The sequence below is a fragment of the Pezoporus wallicus genome, unplaced genomic scaffold (genome assembly GCF_028554395.1).
Source record: "Pezoporus wallicus isolate ANWC-B61680 ecotype Strahan unplaced genomic scaffold, APGP_CSIRO_Pwel_v1 contig_11395, whole genome shotgun sequence".
In the NCBI taxonomy this organism is placed as follows: Eukaryota; Metazoa; Chordata; class Aves; order Psittaciformes; family Psittacidae; genus Pezoporus; species Pezoporus wallicus.
The window spans coordinates 574,483-596,280 of record NW_026636241.1 but is presented as its reverse complement, the minus strand read 5'-3'; the positions used below and the strand labels follow the sequence as shown (position 1 = coordinate 596,280).

Here is a 21,798-nt window from a genome sequence, read left to right as displayed (position 1 = left end):
CTCTCTTCTCTTCTTAATCTTTTCTGTCATCTATAATAATGACAACAATTATGATAATCTATCATAAATACAGTACATTATATCATTAAAATGGGTTGTCTGAAAGTCCTCTGCTGAATTCTGAGTGATAAACACTTATCATTTACATTGTTATGATTTTTAAGGTGGAGCCTTATCTGAACATGCTTTCCTTTCTTTTCTTTGGCTTTGTAAATGATTTGAATATATGAAAATAAGCGAAACATTGAAATGTGCCCAGAACCTCCGGGACAGGGGTTGTGTCCTATGGATTCACACTGGGAATTTTACCCATTTACAATTGCACCCTTACTGTTCTTTTCAAGTTAGGAGCCTGGGAATGTGCTTTCAGGCATTTCCTAAAGCCGGGATTCAGTGCCTGCGAGGGCTTTCCTGCACTGGGATAAACATCTGCGTGTTCCCTTACAAGGACACGAGGACTCCAGAGCCCCAGCGCACCTAAGAGCCATCATGGAGCTCAGTTCATCCACTGCGCCCATTACTGCCTCCTTCCTTGTCCCTGCTGGGAGTTAGGAAGCATTTTCTCCTGTAATACTTCTATTTTAATCTTGTGTTTCTTATGAGCTTTGTCTGCTTCAGGTTCTTTTGGGTTTTATCAGTTTCTTAAACATTCTGGGAACATTTCAGTGCCTGCCCCTTGCCACGTTGGTACGTACTGGAGTTGGGAACAGATCCAGTGTGTAAGCCTTTCCAAGGCAATTCTGCTTCTTAATTTCACTTTGAAATGGACAGATGTGATCCCAGGTCTGAATTGGTTCAGATAGTGAAGTGTTCTTTATTAAATTAACTGGGATCCCTGCAAAATGGGCACTTGGTGGCTCGGTGCCGTCCCTTAGGTCGGGGTTGAACTGCTGCTCTGAAGGCAGGGGCTGAGCTCAACGTGCTCCTGGGAAGGGCAGCCTCGAGTCGTGAAGAAGTTTCTAATTATAAAGAGCTGCAATTTCTTACAGCCAGGATGCAATTAAAGGTAAATAACCCAGTGGATGCCTTACTGGCACTGTAAACAAGTGGCTGTGCGTGTGGAGTAGGATACGCTGTGCTGAAGCTGGGAAGGCTGCTATCAGCTGGGATGCTTTGCTTTAAAACCTGCACTGCCAGAGGTTTTTTGGCAGCCCTTTTTAATAGAGACTATTAGAGGCTTCTTTGAGTCTTAAACTCTACATGCCTGAGGTTTATGAGTGAAGTTACGATCCATTAGAAGCAACTATTTATTTTCTATGCAGAATTAGGGATTAACTCCTTTAGCTGTACAGTCAGTCCATAATTTCATAGAATCACGGAATCCCAGCCTGGTTTGTGTTGGAAGGGAGCTTAAAGCTCATCCAGTTCGAACCCCTGCCACGGGCAGGGACACCTTCCACTGGAGCAGCTTGCTCCAAGCCCCTGTGTCCAACCTGGCCTTGAACACTGCCGGGGATGGGGCAGCCACAGCTTCTCTGGGCACCCTGTGCCAGCGCCTCAGCACCCTCACAGGGAAGAGCTTCTGCCTAAGAGCTCATCTCAGTCTCCCCTCTGGCAGCTTAAAGCCATTCCCCTTGGCCTGTCCCTACATCCCTTGTCCCAAGCCCCTCTCCAGCTTTCCTGCAGCCCCTTCAGGCACTGGAGCTGCTCTCAGGTCTCCCCTTCAGGAGCCTTCTCTTCTCCAGGCTGCCCCAGCCCAGCTCTCTCAGCCTGGCTCCAGAGCAGAGCTGCTCCAGCCCTCGCAGCATTTCCATGGCCTCCTCTGGCCTCTCTCCAACAGCTCCACGTCCCTGTTGTGCTGCTGCCCCAGAGTGCAGCCGAGGGGCAGGATCCCCTCCCTGGACCTGCTGCTCACGCTCTGGGGGTGCAGCCCAGCATCAATATCATAATGTAATCTTTAAGCCTTGAGGAGAGCTGAGTTTTTAAATACATCTGCATATATTTGTATTCATGTTTCTCACCTGCTGAATTGGACGATCTGTTCACCAGATAGAAACCCGTTAATGCTATTAACCTGCTGCATCATGGAAAACGTCGTTATTTGGCACCTGCAGTAGTCTATTGAACAAAGAGAACTGCAACTCCTCTGCAACTTGTTTGACTCACCTGATTTTGCCTGCTCTTGAAACTCTGTAGCCTTTACACTTTCTGCCAGAAGCAAGACGTGCTGTGTCTTGATGTATTTATTTAAAGGGGACGAGGGTGGCAAGTGAGAATCATGAGAGAATCAGGAGAGAAAAACTCCGTTTGTCTTTTGGTGTTTGGATCTAGTTTCAAAATGTTCCCTAGCTTGGTTCATCTCCTGTGTCAGTCAAGGGTAAAGCCACCGCTGTTGACTGCTGCAGTGTGGGGACAAGGGGCTCTGCCCCACCATCCCTCCTCGCTTGGGGCATTTGGGTAACAGGATGTGGACAGCAAGTTTGTGGGCTGAGAGAGGAAGCAACTGCAGCTGCAGATAACATTGCCTCGTGCTTGGAGATAGCCTGGGCAGCAGTGAGGGGCTGCAGCTCTATGCTGTAGGGAAGACAGACACAGACAGGGCTGGAGGGTAAGTGTCAGGCAAGAGCCTGTCTTTAAGCCCCCTCCTCATCTGCAACACTTCACAGAGCACACTCAGGATGTTCACGTTTGCTTTTACCCTGAACCGCTCCCAGACAGGAGGACGCTAAAACCTGTCACTTGCTGAGTGTTCAAGAAGAAAAAGAGACTGAGCTGAGCTCTTAGGCAGAAGCTCTTCCCTGTGAGGGTGCTGAGGCGCTGGCACAGGGTGCCCAGAGAAGCTGTGGCTGCCCCATCCCTGGCAGTGTTCAAGGCCAGGCTGGACACAGGGGCTTGGAGCAAGCTGCTCCAGTGGAAGGTGTCCCTGCCCGTGGCAGGGGTTGGAGCTGGATGGCTTTAAGGTCCCTTCCAACACAAACCAGGCTGGGATTCCATGGTTCTAAACATGGGCTGCTAAGTCTCTGCTCTAGTGAGAGTTCCTGTATGTTCCATGAGAGTTCCTGTATGTTCCATGGAAATTCCTGTATGTTCCATCATCTTACAGAGATTAAAAGGAATAGAGAGCAGAAAATGCCCAAAATGCAGTTACAGCAAGTACTGCCCCATCAGTGAATTATATTTCAGTACATTACAGCCTTCTAAGTGCCAATTGGAAACTGCTGAACCATGTGCTGCTTGGGAGAGCCCCACCAGCCTGTCCTCTGGTGGACTGGCAGCAAATCAGGTCTTGTGATGGAATGTCACCTCAGTGCCTGCTCCATTGCCACCGGGACCAAAAGTTGGGCACAAACACCCTGTAGTACTTGAACACTGAAGCAAACTCCTGTTGTCGATCAGTTCTTTGTTCAGTCTCTGAACTGGTTTCGTGTAGGGCTCTAGCAAAGGGCCAGAAGTGGTGGTTGTGGTTTTATGGATAAGGGCTGGGTTATGCAACACCCAAATATAAACTGAAACACGATACAGTTGAAGCTGTGTCAGATGGGATTCCAGGAGTCCTCATCCACAAACTCCGGGACTCTTTCCGTAAGTGACCGTGTGCATCAGCTGTACCAGGAAGGTTATCGAGGGCTGCGACAGGAGAAGGCCGAGGAGTGTTTCTGGCAGGGGTGTTGTGCTCCTGATGTCAGCGGGACGCTCACATTGGAGTCAAGGGAGGATCATGTCGCATCGCTCCTAAACTTGTGTTTACTGTTTATGTGAATCCCTGGAGATGGCACACAGCAAGGGGATCCTGATGTGCTCCGTCTTTCTCCTCTGCCTCTTCCTCTCTCCCTGTCCACCTCTTCTTTTTCTCCCCCTCTGCTTTTATAGGGTTCCTCTGCTTGCATTTTTAACCTTACCACTGCTTCCAGTCCCTCCCATGCCCCACACACCTGCCTCTACCAAAGCAGGTAGTCAAGGAATCATAGAATGGAATCATAGAATCAACTGTGGAAAAGACCTTTAAGATCATCAAGCCCAACCATTACCCTAGGGCTGCCAAGGCCACCCCTAACCCATGGCACTGAGTGCCTGTGGATCACAGGATGTCAAGAATGTATCTTGTGTATTGTGCTATACTGAACACAGCACTGGCTGTGCCATCTGTAGGGGAGATGCTGTGGGGCCACCGAGCAGGGTGGAAGGTGGCCTCAGGAAGAAAGGAGCTGCTCCTTCTGGTAGTGACTGTGTTGGGTTCTGCTCTGAAGTATGGTCGGCCTTATCAGTATCAAAATGTATGGTTAATGTTAACATAGTTGAGTGTGATTAATGTGGTATGTATCCATGAATATTAACTCTTAAGAAGGTTAGAAAATGCCCTTTGGACAAGGGCCTGTAGGGACAGGCCAAGGGGAACGGCTTGAACCTGCCAGAGGGGAGACTGAGATGAGCTCTTAGGCAGAAGCTCTTCCCTGTGAGGGTGCTGAGGCGCTGGCACAGGGTGCCCAGAGAAGCTGTGGCTGCCCCATCCCTGGCAGTGTTCAAGGCCAGGTTGGACACAGGGGCTTGGAGCAAGCTGCTCTAGTGGAAGGGGTCCCTGCCCATGGCAGGGGTTGGAGCTGAGGAGCTTTAAGGTCCCTTCCAACCCAAACCAGGCTGGGGTTCTATAAAAATCTATGTTATTCCCTTTGAGATGATTCCTGTAGAAAGTTATTACATCCTAGAAGAGCAGTTTCTAGTTGGTGTTACACCCCATGTTGGCTTTGAATAGTTTACAGCATTTCACTGGGTTCTTGGAGCATGTATTTTAATTTCACATGCTGGAAATAAATGCCTGGTGCAGTTTTATCCTGATCTGTGGAATTGTAGCCACTGCTTTCACAATGCATCTGTAAATGTGCACACCAGTTTAACACAATGGAGTTAACAGTTGTCCAAGCCCAAGGAGGGCTGCTTTGATAACAGTTGGGGTTTCCAGTTTGATTGGGCTCAGCCTGGATTACATAGAAAGTGGCTTGGGAGACAGTGAGTTTCTAGGAAGCGTTGAGCTCGGGGTGTCCTCCTTCTGTCAAGAAGGACAACAATTTCTAGTCTGCTTGACCGATTTCTTGGAACTCATAGGAATGTGGTATGTTTGATGGAGCTACTGGCCAAGGAAATGGAGCTAAACCCCTGCAGCAGGCTGAGGAATGAGGGGCTGAAGACCAAGGAGGGTGCAGGAGCTGAGATGCATGCACGCTGCTGGAAGGAGGCACACACATCATCAGGACCTCCCTTCTCAGGACTCCTTTGCTTAAGGGAATGATTGAACAAATCCTTAGATCAGGCAAACCCAGGAGACACTGAGGAATTTCAGAAGAGCCATTCCAGGGTGGGCTGATGCAGATTCCCAGGTCCCCAGAGCCAGGCGGGGCTGTGGGCAGGCCGGTGGGAATGGGCAGGGTGGGTAGTGTCAGACAAAGCAAGTTCTGAAGGAAAAGTGCTTTTAGATGGAAATACACTTGGAGGGTGGGCCCCAAACACCTCCCAACAGCAGCAGGACTCACCTTTTTTCTATCTTAAAATGGTACTTAGGCAGAACTGGTCACTATCACCCTACTCCATCTTTGCCACTGGAAGGACTGGAGATACACTAAGTGGTGGTCCTCAAAGCATCTGCAATTCAATCGTCCTTCTATTGGCCTCTAAATGATTTTGCTGAAAAGGCCTCCGTGAGTGATAATGCTTTTACATAGGCAAAGGAGGCTTCAGCCTGGAGGGACCCCCCCCCCACTGCTCAGGTGTTCTGAAGTGGAGCAGCAGAGCGGCTCACAGGGAGGGATGGGGCTGGATATGTACCCTCTTCCCTTGATTGTGCATTTTGTTTTGGTTTATTTTGTCTTCTTTTATTACCCAAAACTCAACAAACAAACCAAGGGAGTAGCCTGGACCCATCATCAGCTCTGGAGCTCACAGGGTGCCCAGAGAAGCTGTGGCTGCCCCATCCCTGGCAGTGTTCAAGGCCAGGTTGGACACAGGGGCTTGGAGCAAGCTGCTCTAGTGGAAGGGGTCCCTGCCTGTGGCAGGGGTTGGAGCTGGAGGAGCTTTAAGGTCCCTTCCAACACAAACCAGGCTGGGATTCTATGAATCTTGAGGTTTGATTTGTGTTCTGAGGGCTCTGTCAGAGATTTAAGTGAATGGAAGATTTAGGAGGAGCTGCTGGGACAGTGGGTCCCACAACCCTGACCCTGGCCAAGGCTGGAGAACCCCAAAGGGCTAAATTAGGGTCTGGTGTCACAGGCTCTCCCCTCTGTGAGCCCCTTGGAGCTGGAGGACACATGGGATGCAGCACAGTGCCTTAGTTAAACGTACGGGCAGCTCCTCTTCACTTGGGCAGAGGAGATTGTTTTCCCTGTTCCTAAAATCACGATTTAGCCCAGTTAGTTTTATCAATGCAAACGTTTTCTATTACAAGGAATTTGAGCCCTTCCAGGGCAACTCATTGACATGATAAAGTAGCTGATAGAGAATAGGTGTCTTAGAAAGGAAAATACACCCCAGTCCTGTGTGTTTTGGCCATTGCCACCTGCTTTTTGATGTATGTATCACACAAGTATGCAAGAACAAGATTACTTGCCATGTTTGGAGCTCTGTGAGCCCAGAAAAAACATTAACTTCCAGTGCCACAAGGGTTCAGATTTACTGAATCTTTAAAGTGTGCCTGTGCCAAGTGCTCCCTGTGAGTTCATTGCTGAATTACTCCTTGGCAGTGATTCTTTGTCTGCCACGTGAAGAGAAGGCTCCTGAAGGGGAGACCTTAGAGCAGCTCCAGTGCCTGAAGGGGCTGCAGGAAACCTGGAGAGGGGCTTGGGACTGTATGGACAGGCTGGGTTGGAAGTGGATGAGCTTTAAGGTCCCTTCAACCCAAAGCAGTCTGGGATTCTATGATGAACGCATGGTCTCTATACAGAACTTCTAATGCTGCGCAGTGCTTGATGAGGATGGGGAATGAGGAGAATCTCTCCTTGTGAAGGCAGGTGGATGGATGGCAGCTTGAGGTGCAGTTCCTCTCCCAAGGACCTGGGCGGCCTTGGAGGAGGAGCACACCCCATGCAGCCCCAACCAGCGTGTGACAGGGATGACAAGGGTGTACACACACGAGACATATGTGAATGCAGTGTGTGCACTGCACAGCAGATGCATTGCTGCTAGTCTGTGGCAGCAATCCTGACCTCTGATGTCACTGTTACCTGCTTGGCCAGTGCCATCAGAAATGCTGAATCCATTAACTTTGACAGATTTATGTGGTAAGCACATGTCACCGCTGTTACGAGAAGCAGTTACAAGCATGGGGAGATTGTATGATTCACTGTATCCGCTTATGTAAACCCGAACTTCTGTGCTGAGAGCTGCTCAGGAGCCCGCTGGCCTGCGGCAGGGTCAAGCAGCAGAACTTGGTGGGAGCAGGGAACAGGGCTGGCAGGGTTGGGGTGCAGGGCCTGGGGGGAGCACAGTAGAACAGCACTGCAGTGGTACCATCAGGTGTGGGGCTGGTGGGATGCATGGTCAAGGCTGGTTGGAGCAACAGCAGCAGAGCTGGAGAGCCAGGACTGACAGGAGCAGGGTTGATGGTTGGTGGGACTGGGGAGCAGGGATTGGCGGGGAGCAGGACCAGGCAGGATTAGGGAGAAGGGCTAGCAGGGTTGGGGAGCAGGACTGGTGGGGCTGGAAAGCCACGACCAAGCAGGGCTGGGGAGCAGGGCTGTTCAGGTTAGGGAGGAGGGCTGGAGGGGAGCGGGGCCAGGCACAGCTGGGGTACAGGGCTTCTGGGGTTAGGTTGCAGGACCAGGCAGGGTTGAGGTGCGGGGCTGGTGAGGAGCAGGACCAGGAGAGGTTGGGAGCGGGGCTGATGGGGAGAGCAGGACCAGGAGTGGTTGGGAGCGGGGCTGATGGGGAGAGCAGGACCAGGCAGGGTTGGGGTGCGGGGCTGATGGGGAGAGCAGGACCAGGAGTGGTTGGGAGCGGGGCTGATGGGGAGAGCAGGACCAGGAGTGGTTGGGAGCGGGGCTGATGGGGAGAGCAGGACCAGGAGTGGTTGGGAGCGGGGCTGATGGGGAGAGCAGGACCAGGAGTGGTTGGGAGCGGGGCTGATGGGGAGAGCAGGACCAGGAGTGGTTGGGAGCGGGGCTGATGGGGAGAGCAGGACCAGGAGTGGTTGGGAGCGGGGCTGATGGGGAGAGCAGGACCAGGAGTGGTTGGGAGCGGGGCTGATGGGGAGAGCAGGACCAGACAGGGTTGAGGTGCGGGGCTGATGGGGAGCAGGACCCGGTGAGGTTGGGGAGCGGGGCTGGCGCAGGACCCGCGTCGCGGGCGGGCGCAGCGCGCTTGTCCCGGGTCCCGCAGCAGCCGGGGTGGGGGCACCCTTCGCTCCCGCAGCCCGGCCTGGCCCTGCCCGGGGGCGCCCGGTTCCCCGTCCCGCGGGGGTAGGGCGGGGCCGGGGCGGGCCGGGGCGGGCGGCCGGGACCGGGGCCGTGCCGGGTGCCAGCGGCGGGCGGGGATTTGCTCGCCGGCGGCGAGGGGAGCGCAGCGGCGGCCGCATGATGAGGGAGCGGTGCGGCACCTCCGGCGGCGCTGGCGGTGGCCCCGGCATGGAGAGCCTGCAGCCGCGCCAGCCCGAGTACATGTCCGTGTGCCTCTTCGCAGAGGAGCCCTACCAGAAGCTGGCCATGGAGACGCTGGAGGAGCTCGACTGGTGCCTGGATCAGCTGGAGACCATCCAGACCTACCGCTCCGTCAGTGAGATGGCATCCAACAAGGTGAGCGGAGCGGCGGGGATGCGGTGCGCGGCAGCGAGGTGTGCGGGAGAGTAACTCCAGGTTACCCCCGGGAAAGAGATGCGGGTTTCCCCCGCAGATAAAACTGGCGGCGGGTGCGACCCGCACCTCTCTGACTCCCCCGTAACGAGCCAGGCTCGCTCCTGAGAAGTCAGAGAGCTTTCAGTGAGCGCCGGTCCCTTCGGAACCGATTTAACCAGGAACACTGTAAAAACCGCCGCTTTTAACAAATTATCACATCAGATTTCAATCGTCTTCATTGTTGCCTGGCCGTAATAACGGCAAACTCTAAACATCGTGGTGCGTTATTTTATTGCTGTTATGTCCTTTCGGTAAGCTTTTGATTTGGGGGTTAATGTGGTGGGCTGGCTCCGCACCGCTTGCCAGCACATGAGGAGGGTGCGAAGTCAAGGACTGTGGAGCGGGAATGAGCTGCTCCCCCGCCTCCCGCCACCTTATTTTCGTCTTTTAGGGGGGGTTTAATGAGCCGTGAGCGAAAAGGGAAATTGAGTTCGCTGCGAGGAGTGAGGTGCTAACATAAAGAGCAGTGCCTTGTGCTGCGAGTCAGGAGCAGGAGGGAGAGGAGAGTCCCAGGAGTACACTGAGGAGCAGCAGAGGGGAAGGAAAGCGAAGTGCGAGGTCTGAACGCCCTGGTGAAGTGCTGGAAGTTGGTGTTCCTCCTCCACACCCCCGCATCCCCCCCCCCCCCTTCCCCCCAGTGCTGGAGCCGGGCTCCCCAGCTCCGTCCCTCCGAGCCAGAGCATCAGCCAAGCTCCTTCTCTGCAGCATCTCCCCAGGGCAGACCGTAAGTCGCCCGGGTGATGCTGCTGGAAGGAGTCGCTCCCTCCCCTGGGGCAGCGCTTGGCGGCTCCCCCCATCTCTGCCTTGGTTTGGCGAGCCCTGGTTTGCACCCAGGCTTTAAGGCAGCGTTTACAGCCGTGCCTTGTCCCATGGAGAGGGTCAGAGCCCCAGGGTGGCTCCCCCGCCTTTGGGACAGGGGCTGTGCCTGCTGCAGCCATGCCTTTGACCAGTGGCCGTGGTCAAACCCAGTTCTGAGTTGTGCTGCAGGAACCCGATATTACTGGTTTTTTTTTCCATTAATTGGGAATTAATGAAATGCTGAATCACCAACTTGATTTTATGGAAAAAGTTGTGCTAAGGAATCCCGTGTTATTTCAGCTTCCTCCTCTGTTTGCGATTGCCGCGATGTGCAGGGGCAAAGGAAGCAATAAAAGTTTTATAGACCCAGCTTTCAAGAAAGGAATATAGTTTTTTTCCTGAGTTTGTGTTGAGGGAAGCCAGGGTGAAAGCTGGAACAGGTTCAGGCTGCAGAGGAGGCTGCACCTCCAGTGTGGACACTAAAGCCCTTCATTTGGAGTTGATTTTCTTCCTGCTGAGTGCCAAAGCTGGACTTGTGATGGTGAAAGACTCACTAAATTGCTTATCGTAGTGACTAAAAGTTGTGATTCCTCCGTGTGCAAATGATTTAGAGCAGAGCCGAGCAAAAGGTTCCCCAAACTGTTCTTTCACAACCAGTTTCTGACATGTCTGGGCTTTTTGGTCAACTTCCAGTATCATTTTCATCAGCAAATGAGAAGCCTAAAATGGCCTCACAGCTTGGTTCCTTTCCTCATCAGTGATGAACAGGGACACACATTCATTTGGGAGTTTGTGGTTTTGGTGGCAGATGCTATCTGCAGGGCGATCTTGCAGTGTGAGAAGCTGTTGGGTTTGAAATGTGCATCTTGAGGAGGAGGCTGCAGCGGTCCTTGTCTGTCCCGGAGCCAAGTGACCCATTCAAGTGCCAGCTCCGCTCAGAGGCATTTGAATTTGTCACCGGTAAACAGCAAACGAGTCCGATGTTTTGAAAACAGGATGCTTGGGCTCCACGTTATTAAAGAAAAACGGAAAGAGAAACAGTAGAGATAGGAAGAAAGCAAATGGGCTCGGCATGCTCCCAAGCGCAGAGCAGTATAAACAGTGACCTATCTCCCTGACCTCCGCTCCGCCGAGTTCCTGGCCCCACGCCACCCAAGCCAAACTACGTCATTTGCGACTGATAGTAGGCATGGCACAGCTGTTGCAAGTGTGACTCGAATTTCCTGTCTCCTTCCTGACAGACGTAGTTTAGAAAACCCAGAGTTGCAACAACAGCGAGGCAGAGGGGGAGGATGGCGGCATACGTGTTTGCAAGGGGATTCTCGGAAGTCCTGCTCCAGAAAGGAATTGCTGAAAGGGGGGGGGGGATGGATGGATGATGCCATGTGGGATGCATCCTGGCTCTAAGCTGATGGGGTTTGGAAAGCATGGGTTCAAACATGTGCGTGTGCTTTTTGGAAGGTGTGAGTTAATTACCGGAGGAGTGAGGAAATGAGGAGCTGATCTTGCTGTGAGCTAACAGCCTGGTTGCACTGACATCAGCGTGAGCCAGGGGAGCGGCGCTGCTTCCACAGTGGGACCTTGCAGGGCCAGAGCAGGGATCAGACATAAACTGGCAGAGGGGAGCTCTGTGCCCTGGGTGTGTTGGCAGCATCCATGAGTCCTGATGCATTTACCAGAGCAGAGTCCGTGCTCCAGCTGCCAGCCTCTGCTACAGAGCCGCTGCCCATGCACAATGCCTCAACTTCCCAACTAACTGCCTGGAAAACTCCCTGCTTGCAGGGAATGCCACCGACGTGAAGGGAATTGATTTCCTAACACTGTCTTTTGCTGTGAGCAGAGTATGGTACTGCAGTTTGCAGTGCAACAGAATGACCTGCAGAAAGCTCAGAGGCGCTCAGCGCTGCCTGTAGAAGCAGGCAGCACATCTTTACCTCATTATAACACATACAGGCTTTTTCCCCTGCATTTATCTCCCTCTCCAGCTTCCAGCTCAGGCAACTGCTGGGGCTCTGAAGGATTTGTGAGTCATGAGCCTGCTGATAAAAGACAGGGGATTTTCTCTCTTGGTGGCCACCCTGTAATGCTGCATTTGACATAGGCAGCTGTCCACAGCCCCACTTGTCCTGCAGGACCCCTCGGCTCTATTACCTAATTTGGGATCTGGGGAGGACAGGATCATCCATCCCCGGGGTCATAAAAAGGAGCAAGCATTTTTCCCAGCTGAAGCTGCTCTGGCCAGCTCCAAGTTTTTAGAACTTACTGTAGAAATGAAGGATGGAGAAAATGTGGTTTATCTCAACATCCGCCTGCTAGTCCGTGCAGAATAGAGCCCAGATCACAGGTAAAACAGATATATTGAACAGACCTAAGCAGCACCTTTCCACCCCCTTAAATTCAGTCTTATTCAGAGCTTTTCAGTCCATTGAGTAAGCAAATGGGCAGATAACGTAATTTGTGGTCTGTGGGGATGTTTTGATTCTGAGTAGGCAGAGGTGTTGTCGTCAGGGTGCCTGCCTTGTGCCCTCAGAACTTTCAACACCCAGCCTGTTCCCTGCCACCACTGCAGACTAAATCCTTAAGCTCTCTTCTCTCAGCTCTTAGAGACGTCTCCGTTACTCCCAAGTGCGGGATAACCCAACCCAAACCTTGCCACCCAAGGCCGTTTTGGGGCAGCGGCTGAGGGCACGCTGGGGCTCCACACTCCTATCTTGGTCGCTTGTGGGCCAGAAGCTGTTAAGATAAACACAACTGATGTCATTTTGCTTGTTTTTTCCAAGGGCATTTTGGTCAGAAAGAGGAGCGAGGCCGCACCTAGCGTTCAGGAGCCAGCGGCTAAATAAACATCTGGACACTAATGTAAACTCCGCGGTGGAGTGGTAGAGGTCGAGTGCGGTGCGGGGCCGAGTGCCAGCGGCGTATGTGCCGCGCTGCACAGCCTCCACGCTGCTCTCCCATCTCCTGCCCGGCCATCAGCCCCAAATCTTGCCCTCTTTGTACGTGATGTTTCCCTTAAGCGGTGCCGAGCTGTTTAGTCTTTCGCTGGAACTTCCTTTGTTTAACGTGCTTTAAAATAGCCGGAGCGCCGCACAAAGAGAGGCTTGTTCGCCTGTGCAGCAGCCAGCGAAACAAAGAGACTTCCACGTCTCCTGTTTTTACAAGCCGGGATGAATCACTGAGCTCCGGAGCCGGTATTCCCCTCGCCCGGGGACTCACGTTATGGAAACGGGGATCTGCGACGGTCGGAGCAGCCCCTGGCATTGCTCCACGTGGTCCCTGCAGAGCTGGTCCCTGCAGAGCCCTAACGCAGTTGCCCGTGTCGGTTTGACGTCGGCGGTGGTTTAACTGTTTCTGAGCCATACAGCTGCTGGCTGCAGAGCAGGACCTCGGCGATCGGGATGCTCCTTGAGAACTGCGGTAGGTGGGAGCTGCTTCTGTCTGAGGCTGGGAATATTCGCTCTAGCTTTTGTTTTATCTGGTTGCTTTTTCATCTGTCCTGAGGATGTCCTTGTTCTGGGGGGACACGGCGCTGTATTTCTTAAGGCAAAGCTATGCGGGATGTGAGAGCTGAGGTTTTTGACAGAGGCATTTGGCAGTGGTGAACATGAGGTTCCAGTGAAGTCCTGGGTGAGGAGGCAGCTCTGCACCGGGGCTCTGACTGAAACCCCTCGAGGCTTGGGGACCTGGCTTTGAGTCACCTCCTGTGCATCAATCAGTTCTTATCGCTATCATAAATGGACTTTTAGGGTAGCTGTCTCTGTATCCATCCTATTGCTCCTCCCTTGCTCTTTGGCCTCTAAATCATTCTGATTAGATCAAATATGTCTTGAGTGGGGTGGGATAGTGGAGCCATACGTGGGCTTATTTAGCAGTCTCATCTGTTGGTCTTGCGAGCCCTCTGGGCTGTCAGTTGCCAGGTATCTTGGATAACTGATTCAGATATTAAATATTGGATAGCTGCACCCTTATGAAAAGCGTCAGGACAGTGTCAGGAGCCAGCACCACCTTTCGAGATGCCCAGAGAAGCTGTGGCTGCCCCATCCCTGGCAGCGTTCAAGGCCAGGTTGGACACAGGGGCTTGGAGCAAGCTGCTCTAGTGGAAGGTGTCCCTGTCCATGGCAGGGGCTGGACCCAGATGAGGTCCCTTCAACACAAACCATTCCCAGATTCTATGATCCACAGGGACATGCCGGTGCCCAGGACCTTCTAGGGTGTCCTTTAAACATCTCTGCTTGTAGGATGCGCTGGGTTTGAAAGTTCTGCATTCTCAGACTTTGACGTTACAACACATTAGGGTGGGGCTTAAATAAATAGTAGCTCAAAGGCAGGTTCAAAATGAATCATGATTTGAGGGCAGGACTGGAGAGTGAGTAACTGTTCAGAGCAGTGACCTCTCCGCAAGTGAAGTGGGGATATTGGAGACGCACGAAACCTCAGAGGAGAAGCATCTCTTAGGATGAGGGTGAGTTGGGTTTCAGAGGCAGATTTAACCCTTGGAGTAGTCCTCATCCTGACGCTGATTTTGTGCACCAGGATCCTACAGCCTGGCTCCAAACTCCTCATTTTTCAGCCAGCTGCAAAGCAATTGCTTTCGGTGAGGCAGCTGGTGAGCAAAACGTTTGCGCTAAGTGAAACCTAATTGAAAGATGTGGTGTTATCAAAGCCAGGACATGTTGTGGAGATGTACTGGTTTCAAGGCTCATCCGTCAGAGCTCTTAGAGGGAGAGATTCCTCTGATTAAAGCCTTTGCTCCGTGTTTAAAGCAAACAAACAAGTAGTGCCTCACCTTGCTGCTGGTTTAGCCCAGCTGGGCAAACGCTGCGGAAAAGTTACTCTGCAAATCATTTGCCTATCTCTGTGCGAGGAGGAGTTTTCATTTAAATCTATTTACATGAATTAGTGCTTTCTGGAGGGTTTTGGTGCTTGCATTAGGCTCATTTTCATTTTGGCAGGACCAACTGCCACAGGTTTTGGAGGAGATACTGCTGTAGTGGAGCCATACTGATGTCTTGCTCTTTAGCCTGTGTTTTCTGAAGCAAACCAGACCTCCGTCAATTAGAAGCTACCAGAGTTTTTTCTCATCATGGGCACCTTGGAAAAGTCATCTGAGGGCACAAAGCTGTTTGAATTTTCCAAAGCCTGTTCTCCTACTCAGGTAAAACCCCATTGGATTTGCCTAAATGATGACTGCAGAGCCTGACTCAAATTTAAATGAATTTTAAATTGCTGCTTCATACGATTAACAAAATCCCCTCTTTAATTGCATTGCTCTCTTGTTAAATGACAAATGCTCTTCCCTCTCAGTTGTTTTTGTCCTGAAGGTTGAGAATATAATCCAGGTATATTTCATCCGAGGGTCCAGCATCGCCTATGGCAGGGGGAGCAGGGGTCCCTCTGCTGCTCCCCAGCAGGGCGAGAGGCTGAGGAGCTGCTTTCATTTGTGGGCTCTTGACGTAGTCCTTTGGCTTCCTTTAGCACTCGAGGCTTCAGCAGTGTGGTTTGCATGGGTGTGACTGACAGCAGATTTTGGTCTGAGATCTGTAGCCTCCTGGAGCACTCGCTGCTCTCCAGGCCACAGATGTTGTCAGCTGCATCAGGTCTTTCTTTAATCAACTTCAGACCAACAAACGAGCTGCTGTAGGTTTCCATTCTGCTGGTGCTTCCAAGCCTTCAGCCCAGGCTGGCACTCGGCATCTCTTCCTCCTGATTTTCCTCTTGCAGCTAACATGACAAACAGTTTTCCACCACTCTGTAAAAGTGATTTTGCAGCACAAACGTGGTTTATTTGCTTATTTCTGGCTTTACTTTCTCGCCTCTTGTTGGAGTGAAGAATCAAAGCAGGGCTGGGGTGAAAAACCTCTATGAGCGCTCATCGCGCTGTGCTCAGCCACGCGGGAAGAAGTGGTGCTAATGTGGGGGTTACCTCTTCCCTCTAACGTGCCATTTGTGGGCTCTTTCCTCCTTACAATTTGGTTTATGTTACAAAATGCACCTTCTAATGATGGAGAGAGAGTGTGGTTCCCAGGGGATCACTGCTGAGCTTGTGTCCGGTTGAGAGCTCCTGCTGTGTGCAGTTTGGTACTTACTGGTGAGGAAACCCATACCAAATCGAATAAGCTGATCTGTAGACTCCAGGTCTAGCTGTGTGTATTAATTGACTAGAAGAGACTTATTTAATTACAGGAAGAGCGTTTTGGATAAAGCAGAAACCAATCTGAGCTGCTTCCAAAGGAAGCCAAAGCTTCAGTTCAAGCTGCAGCCTGGGCCATACCCTGCTGCTACGGGTCTTCACAGAATGGTTTATATTGGAAGGGACCTTAAAGCTCATCCATTTCCAACCCCTGCCACGGGCAGGGACCCCTTCCACCAGAGCAGCTTGCTCTAAGCCCCTGTGTCCAACCTGGCCTTGAACACTGCCAGGGATGGGGCAGCCACAGCTTCTCTGGGCACCCTGTGCCTCACCGCCCTCACAGGGAAGAGCTTCTGAATGTCTAATCCAGCCGAGGATTAGTAATGTCTTTTCCACCCAAGAAGATACACACCATGTGCTTCGTCACACCGTGCAGCATGAAATCTTCAACTCTCTCAGCCCTGCTACCCCATATCAATCCCAACAAACATAAATCCAAACCGAGGGCTGTTGGGTACCAAACACGACGGTGCTGGATACACCAAGACTTGAATTCCTCGGCACCAGGCGCTGCAGGACTGCCCGCATCCAGGAGGTGCTGAGCAGATTTGTCCCTGCAGGGCATGGCAGGCGTTTTCTCCCTGTGCCAACCACAGCTCCAGCGGGCAGGGCACACCTTACAAACACATGACACATCCGCTTTCAGGAAAGCAAACAGGGTAGTTTCTCCATGACCTTACCCATTCCTCAGCAGCGGGTGGAGGGGGTTTTTCCTCTGCCCTACCTGTTCCCAGTAAGTGAGTAACATGCCCCGAACCTGCTTTTCAATAAGGAAATCCAGTATCATTTCTAGGCAGTGCTAATTCACAACACTCTCCTTGGGCAGGATCCTATGGGGAGTTGTTCCTTTCCAGCATTTGAATGCAATTTGCATGTTTCAAGTCTCATTTGTCTGGAAATGAGCTGGAACTGGTACCGGTGCTAAAGCTCCTGCTTCAGGTTCCACTCCATCACTTCTGAAGCCCTGTGTTGCATCAATCCGTCCCACCCCAGGGAGGTTCTGCTGCTTTCAGAAACGCTAAACTTCACTGGTAAAATCTGAATATTGCTCTGTCTACATCAGATAGAGCTCAGTGCTTTCATGAGCAGCCACATGCTGATTTATGGCAACGTGCTATTTATTTATCAACATTTACATTGTGGATTTTTAAATTATTCTAATAACATCAGGCCAACAAGTTGGTCATGATGTTACTCCTTTCAAGTCTGCCTTTGAACACATATATAAATCAACTCGCCTTTGATGTGAAATTGGAGATTTCATAACCCTCTGTTTACTTTTTGGTTTAAAAAATAAGCTGAAGGGAAAACAAGAAAACCCCAAAAAACAAATAGTACTTTGTATCTCATTAAAAATAGTTTCTAGCACATTAAAAACTATATTGTTTTAGGAAACAACAACTAAGAAAGAGCTGAAAAAGCATTTGATTTCTTTAATGACTGATAGTTGACTGCAACCATCCCGCTTTTCTGCAGGCACTGCAAGGTGCCTGAAAGTGTTCTCTTGTGTGAAACGGGCTCGTTATTTCTTTAAACTTTGAAATGCCCCATCCCACTGTCCTTCGTGGGAGTGCTTAAAAAGGAAAATCAATGGGAATTACGAAGGAACAAGGACAGCCGAGAATGCGTTTGACACAGTTTCTGTAAGTGAGGTAATGTCAGGAAAAGGCAGATTGTGATCCAGTTACTGTTCCTGTAAAGCAGAGATTTTTAACTCTTTTGACTTGCAAACCTTGGAAGAAACAACAAAAGAAATGCTCCAGCACTCCAGAATCCACAGGTTTTCGTAGGATGCCAGAGTGCTTTGGGTGGAAGGGACCTTAAAGCTCACCCAGTTCCAACCCCTGCCACGAGCAGCTTGCTCCAAGCCCCTGTGTCCAACCTGGCCTTGAACACTGCCAGGGATGGGGCAGCCACAGCTCCTCTGGGCACCGTGTGCCAGCACCACCCCATGTTTTCCAAATGTAGTTTGGGATAAACCCCAGAGGAATGAAGAACTGCCTTCTGCAAGTTACACGGTGTTGGTGTGCCAGAGATGTGCTTCCTGGACCTCTTAGGAGCACAATTACCAGGTCTGGTTCTGCCCAGGGGTACCCGGCATCGCACCCAGTTAGCATCACTCTGCCTGTGCCCACGCAAAGTCTTAGCTCCTGGAGTTTTGTCTGCCTAAGGGTTAGGTGCCTGTGTGCAATACAGGAATGAGGTATTCACGTTGGGAAGAGAGGGCTAGGGATTAACAAACCCATCTTCTAGCTCTCAAATACAGACAATGAGCTGAATCTCAGTTTCAAATCTCTAGTAGCACACGAGTGTCACATCCATTCCCCTTGAGTAACCAGGGCTCCAGACAAAAGCATTGCGCATTCACTCCTGGACCTGGTTGCTGTATCCACGGATGAGTAATTTCCCTCCTGTGTGTAAATGATTTCCGGCTGGACTCCCGTTCCTGCTCCGTCACACAGGCAGGTGAGTGTCAACTCTTCCCAGCTCCCAGGGCTGGCCATCCACTTACTCCCAGGAGAAAAGCTGTTAAAACAGATCCACCATAGTTTAATTGTGCCTCTGGACCTGTACTAATTTACCAGGGCAATTACTCCGAGGAGGCTTCAGCCCAGCTGCCTTTGGGTGGAAATCAAAGGCGAGAGGAGCCCTGGTACCACAAACCCCTTTGTTCTGAGGTCTCGAGGAGCGAGGGACGTGATGTTTGCGTCAGAAGGGTGGGTCGCCGGGAACACAGTTTATAAACATCTTTACACACTGGAGATCTGCACCGAGATTCCTCATCAAAGTGTGGGGTGGGACCCCACTCTCCTCAGGTTCTCCAGGCTGGAGCCCACAGCATCTCAGCAGCTCTTTTATCTTGAAATTGCCCTCAGCTCCTGCAGAGGACTACAGCTTTTTTAAGCAGCCTCTTTGCATAAGGACTCTTGGCCTCAGGGAACCCCAGCTGGTATAAATTGACTTCAAAGGCTTTACATCAGCAGCAGATCCATCCTCCTGTCTTTCTTTTCCCTGTAAAGCACCAGCAACACCTCTCATGCCCTACTCCAAGGGGGAATAGGAACAGGAGTAACAGCATGGGGCTGGAAAGGCCAAGAACTGTGTGTGCCTCTGTGTGGCTCTCCCTGACCTTCCTGGGAAAGGAGGAGATCTGTTTCTTCCATAAGGAGCCACGAAGGTGGGATTTTCCACACTGAAACACTGGGGCTGGATGCTGCCCTGGGCTCCACCCCATATCACACGTGGTAGCCCTGGAGCCAGTGCACTCCAGGCTTGCTTGGCCTCCTAAATCTGGTAAATCCTACCATAAACCAGGCCAAATCTTCTTCCTCAGCCCAAAAAGAGGGCAGGTGAGCTTCACCTGCAGAGCGTTTGGTTAGGATGGGCTGAAGGAGCTGCCATGCGCTCGGTGCCGATGCCACCACAGAGGTCCCCATGGTCGTGCCCTTGCCGAGCCTTGTGCTGGGGCCAGCGCTCAGCCCCAAGCCAGCATTGCAAGTGGCAGTGCAGGGAAGGCAGGAGCAGCAGCGTGGGCAGCCAGGAGGGGAACTGCGAGGGAACTTTCCCAACAGTAATCAAGGAAATTGCCACACACACACATGACTGGGATGCTGGAAAGAAACTGTGATTCCCTCTAGCAGAGCACGCACGAAAAAGGGTCACTGCTGGTAATCAAAGAGTGATTCAATTTCTGGGAGACTTAATTTGCTTCAGATGCCTTGTGCAGTTACTGCAGAGCATGCAAACCAGGAAGGCTCCACGCGATGCGATGGCGTTTTCTCGCACAAGCCTCCAGATGGTTTTAGACCTCTGTGACTTGCCGGGAAGGTCAGCTGGAGCACCACGGCTGGTTGGTTAATACAGACCTCGGCTGGGGCTTCGTCTTACGCATGTTATCGGCACTCTTTTCATCAGTTCATTGCACGGTCCCGTGGTCAAATTGGGGTACAGAGACGGGAGCACTAAGCCTGCCTCTTGGTTTTGCTTCTTTTTAAGGATGGATGCTGCAGAGGGACTCTGTCAGGCACTGGAGTGACAGGACAAGGGGTGATGGGTTCACACTTAAACAGGGAAAATTCAGGTTAGATCTCAGGCAGAAGCTCTTCCCTGTGAGGGTGCTGAGGCGCTGGCACAGGGTGCCCAGAGAAGCTGTGGCTGCCCCATCCCTGGCAGTGTTCAAGGCCAGAGCCTTGGGTTACATGATCTAGTGGAAGGTGTCCCTGCCCGTGGCAACAGGTTGGAAGTGGATGATCTTAAGGCCCTTTCCAACCCAAACCAGTCTGTGATTCAATGAAGACCCCCTTGGAGTGGGGTGGCCATCCCCTCCCATGTACATCCTATTGCAGCCACATGCATTTTTCAGTTCCCATCTGCACATGGAGTTAGCAGTGCTGATTTCCTTTGGAAAAGGCCCTGCGATTATTATTAATTATGAAAATAAGAGCACGTTTCCCTATGTTGCTGATGGGCACGATCCTAATTGCCAAGCTGAGGGCCACGCAGGAGCTCTCTGAAGCAGCAACACTTCTGTTTGCTCAGTGGCAGAGCAGTTGGTATTTTCTCATCGCTAGCTTGCAATCTGTTTGTTTTACCCTTTGCTGTCACATCAATTCAACGAAGGGATCGTTACAGAGCTTTGCACATGACATCAGGCATCGATCTGGACAGAGGCAGCGACCTGCTTTCTCTGCCTGCAGGGAAATGGCAATGCAGTTCAGAGCAAGCAGTGTCACTCCGAGCATCCTCACATCAAGGGAAGCTCAGGAATAGTCCCAGATACCCCCTGGGAGCAGTGAAGACATCATGGTTTCCATGTGCACCATGGCTGAACTGGGTTGGTTTTTAAAGGTACAGTGTTATGAAGTAAAGGGTATCCTGGCCTGAGGTACCAGCACCAGTGTGGCAGCAGAGCCAGGGCAGTGATTGTCCCCTGGTGAGGCTGCACCTCGGATCCTGTGTTCAGCTCTGGGCCCCTCGCTACAGGAGAGACATTGAGGTGCTGGAGCGGGGCCAGAGAAGGGCAGCGGAGCTGGAGCAGGGCCTGGAGCACAAGGGTGATGGGGAAGGGCTGAGGGAGCTGGGGGGTTCAGTGTGGAGAAGAGAAGGCTCAGGGGGGACCTGATGGCTCCCTACAAGTGCCTGAGAGGAGGATGGAGCCAGGAGGGGCTGGGCTCTGCTCCCAAGAACAAGGGATGGGACAAGAGGAACCGGCCTCAAGCTGCCCCAGGGCAGGTTTAGATGGAGCTGAGGAACAATTCCTGCCCCAGAGGGTGCTCAGGCATTGGAACAGGCTGCCCAGGGCAGGGCTGCAGGCACCGTCCCTGCGAGTGTTCACACAGCATGGAGGGGAGGCCTCAGTGCCATGGGGCAGTGGTGGCCGTGGCAGGGCTGGGAACGGTTGGACTGGGTGAGCTTGAAGGGCTTTTCCAGCCTTGTTGGTTCTATGATTCTATGCAACCCTCCTTAGGTGCCAGCATCACTCGGATGTTAAACCACAGCGAGCTTTGCAAAGCATGTGTGTTTTCTCACAGCACTGTGGGTGTCTCGGCTGGGTCTGGCCCCCGCAGTGCTTTTAGCAGCACTGGGATCCTGCTGTTCGCCTTCATAAGAGGCTGCTAATGAAAAGCCTGGAAAAGAGAGCAGGAGCGAGGCTGCTGGAGGAGATGAAGGGGACAGGTTTCTGCTTAAAGATCAGATAGGAGAACCCCAGAGTCTTGTATCTGGCCTCATCTCCGCTGCGGATGGCTTGGGTGACCTTGTGGAACCCAAGTAATGGCTCTGTGCCTGTGTGAGAAGGCAGCGGCCACCCTTTGTCCTGGAGGAAGGCAGTTGTGAGGTAAAGGCATTTTTTCAGCTGTTTGCCCACCCCTTGTGATTATTTGCCTGAAAGGGGTGATTGTATAGCAAACCTGCCTGGTTCAACATTGCCGAAAGCGTCTGTGTCATCATCTGATTGTGGTGTTTTCCTTGTGAAGATAAAGGCCTCGGTCCAGGGCA

General features: G+C 51.9%; 1 protein-coding gene across 6 annotated transcripts in view; it reads left to right on the top strand.

The window, feature by feature from the left end:
• The window catches only part of PDE4B (phosphodiesterase 4B), a 220,507-nt gene that overhangs the window by 183,486 nt on the left and 15,223 nt on the right, over positions 1-21,798 (top strand). For 4 of the 6 annotated variants that reach the window (XM_057399212.1, XM_057399213.1, XM_057399214.1 and 1 more), the window contains one exon: positions 8,602-8,714. In XM_057399212.1, the coding sequence (XP_057255195.1) occupies positions 8,602-8,714 (113 nt within the window). Of the gene's footprint in view, positions 1-8,570; positions 8,715-14,051; positions 14,074-21,798 lie in introns of those variants that run through there. The other 2 variants (XM_057399218.1, XM_057399217.1) reach the window with 2 other exon arrangements.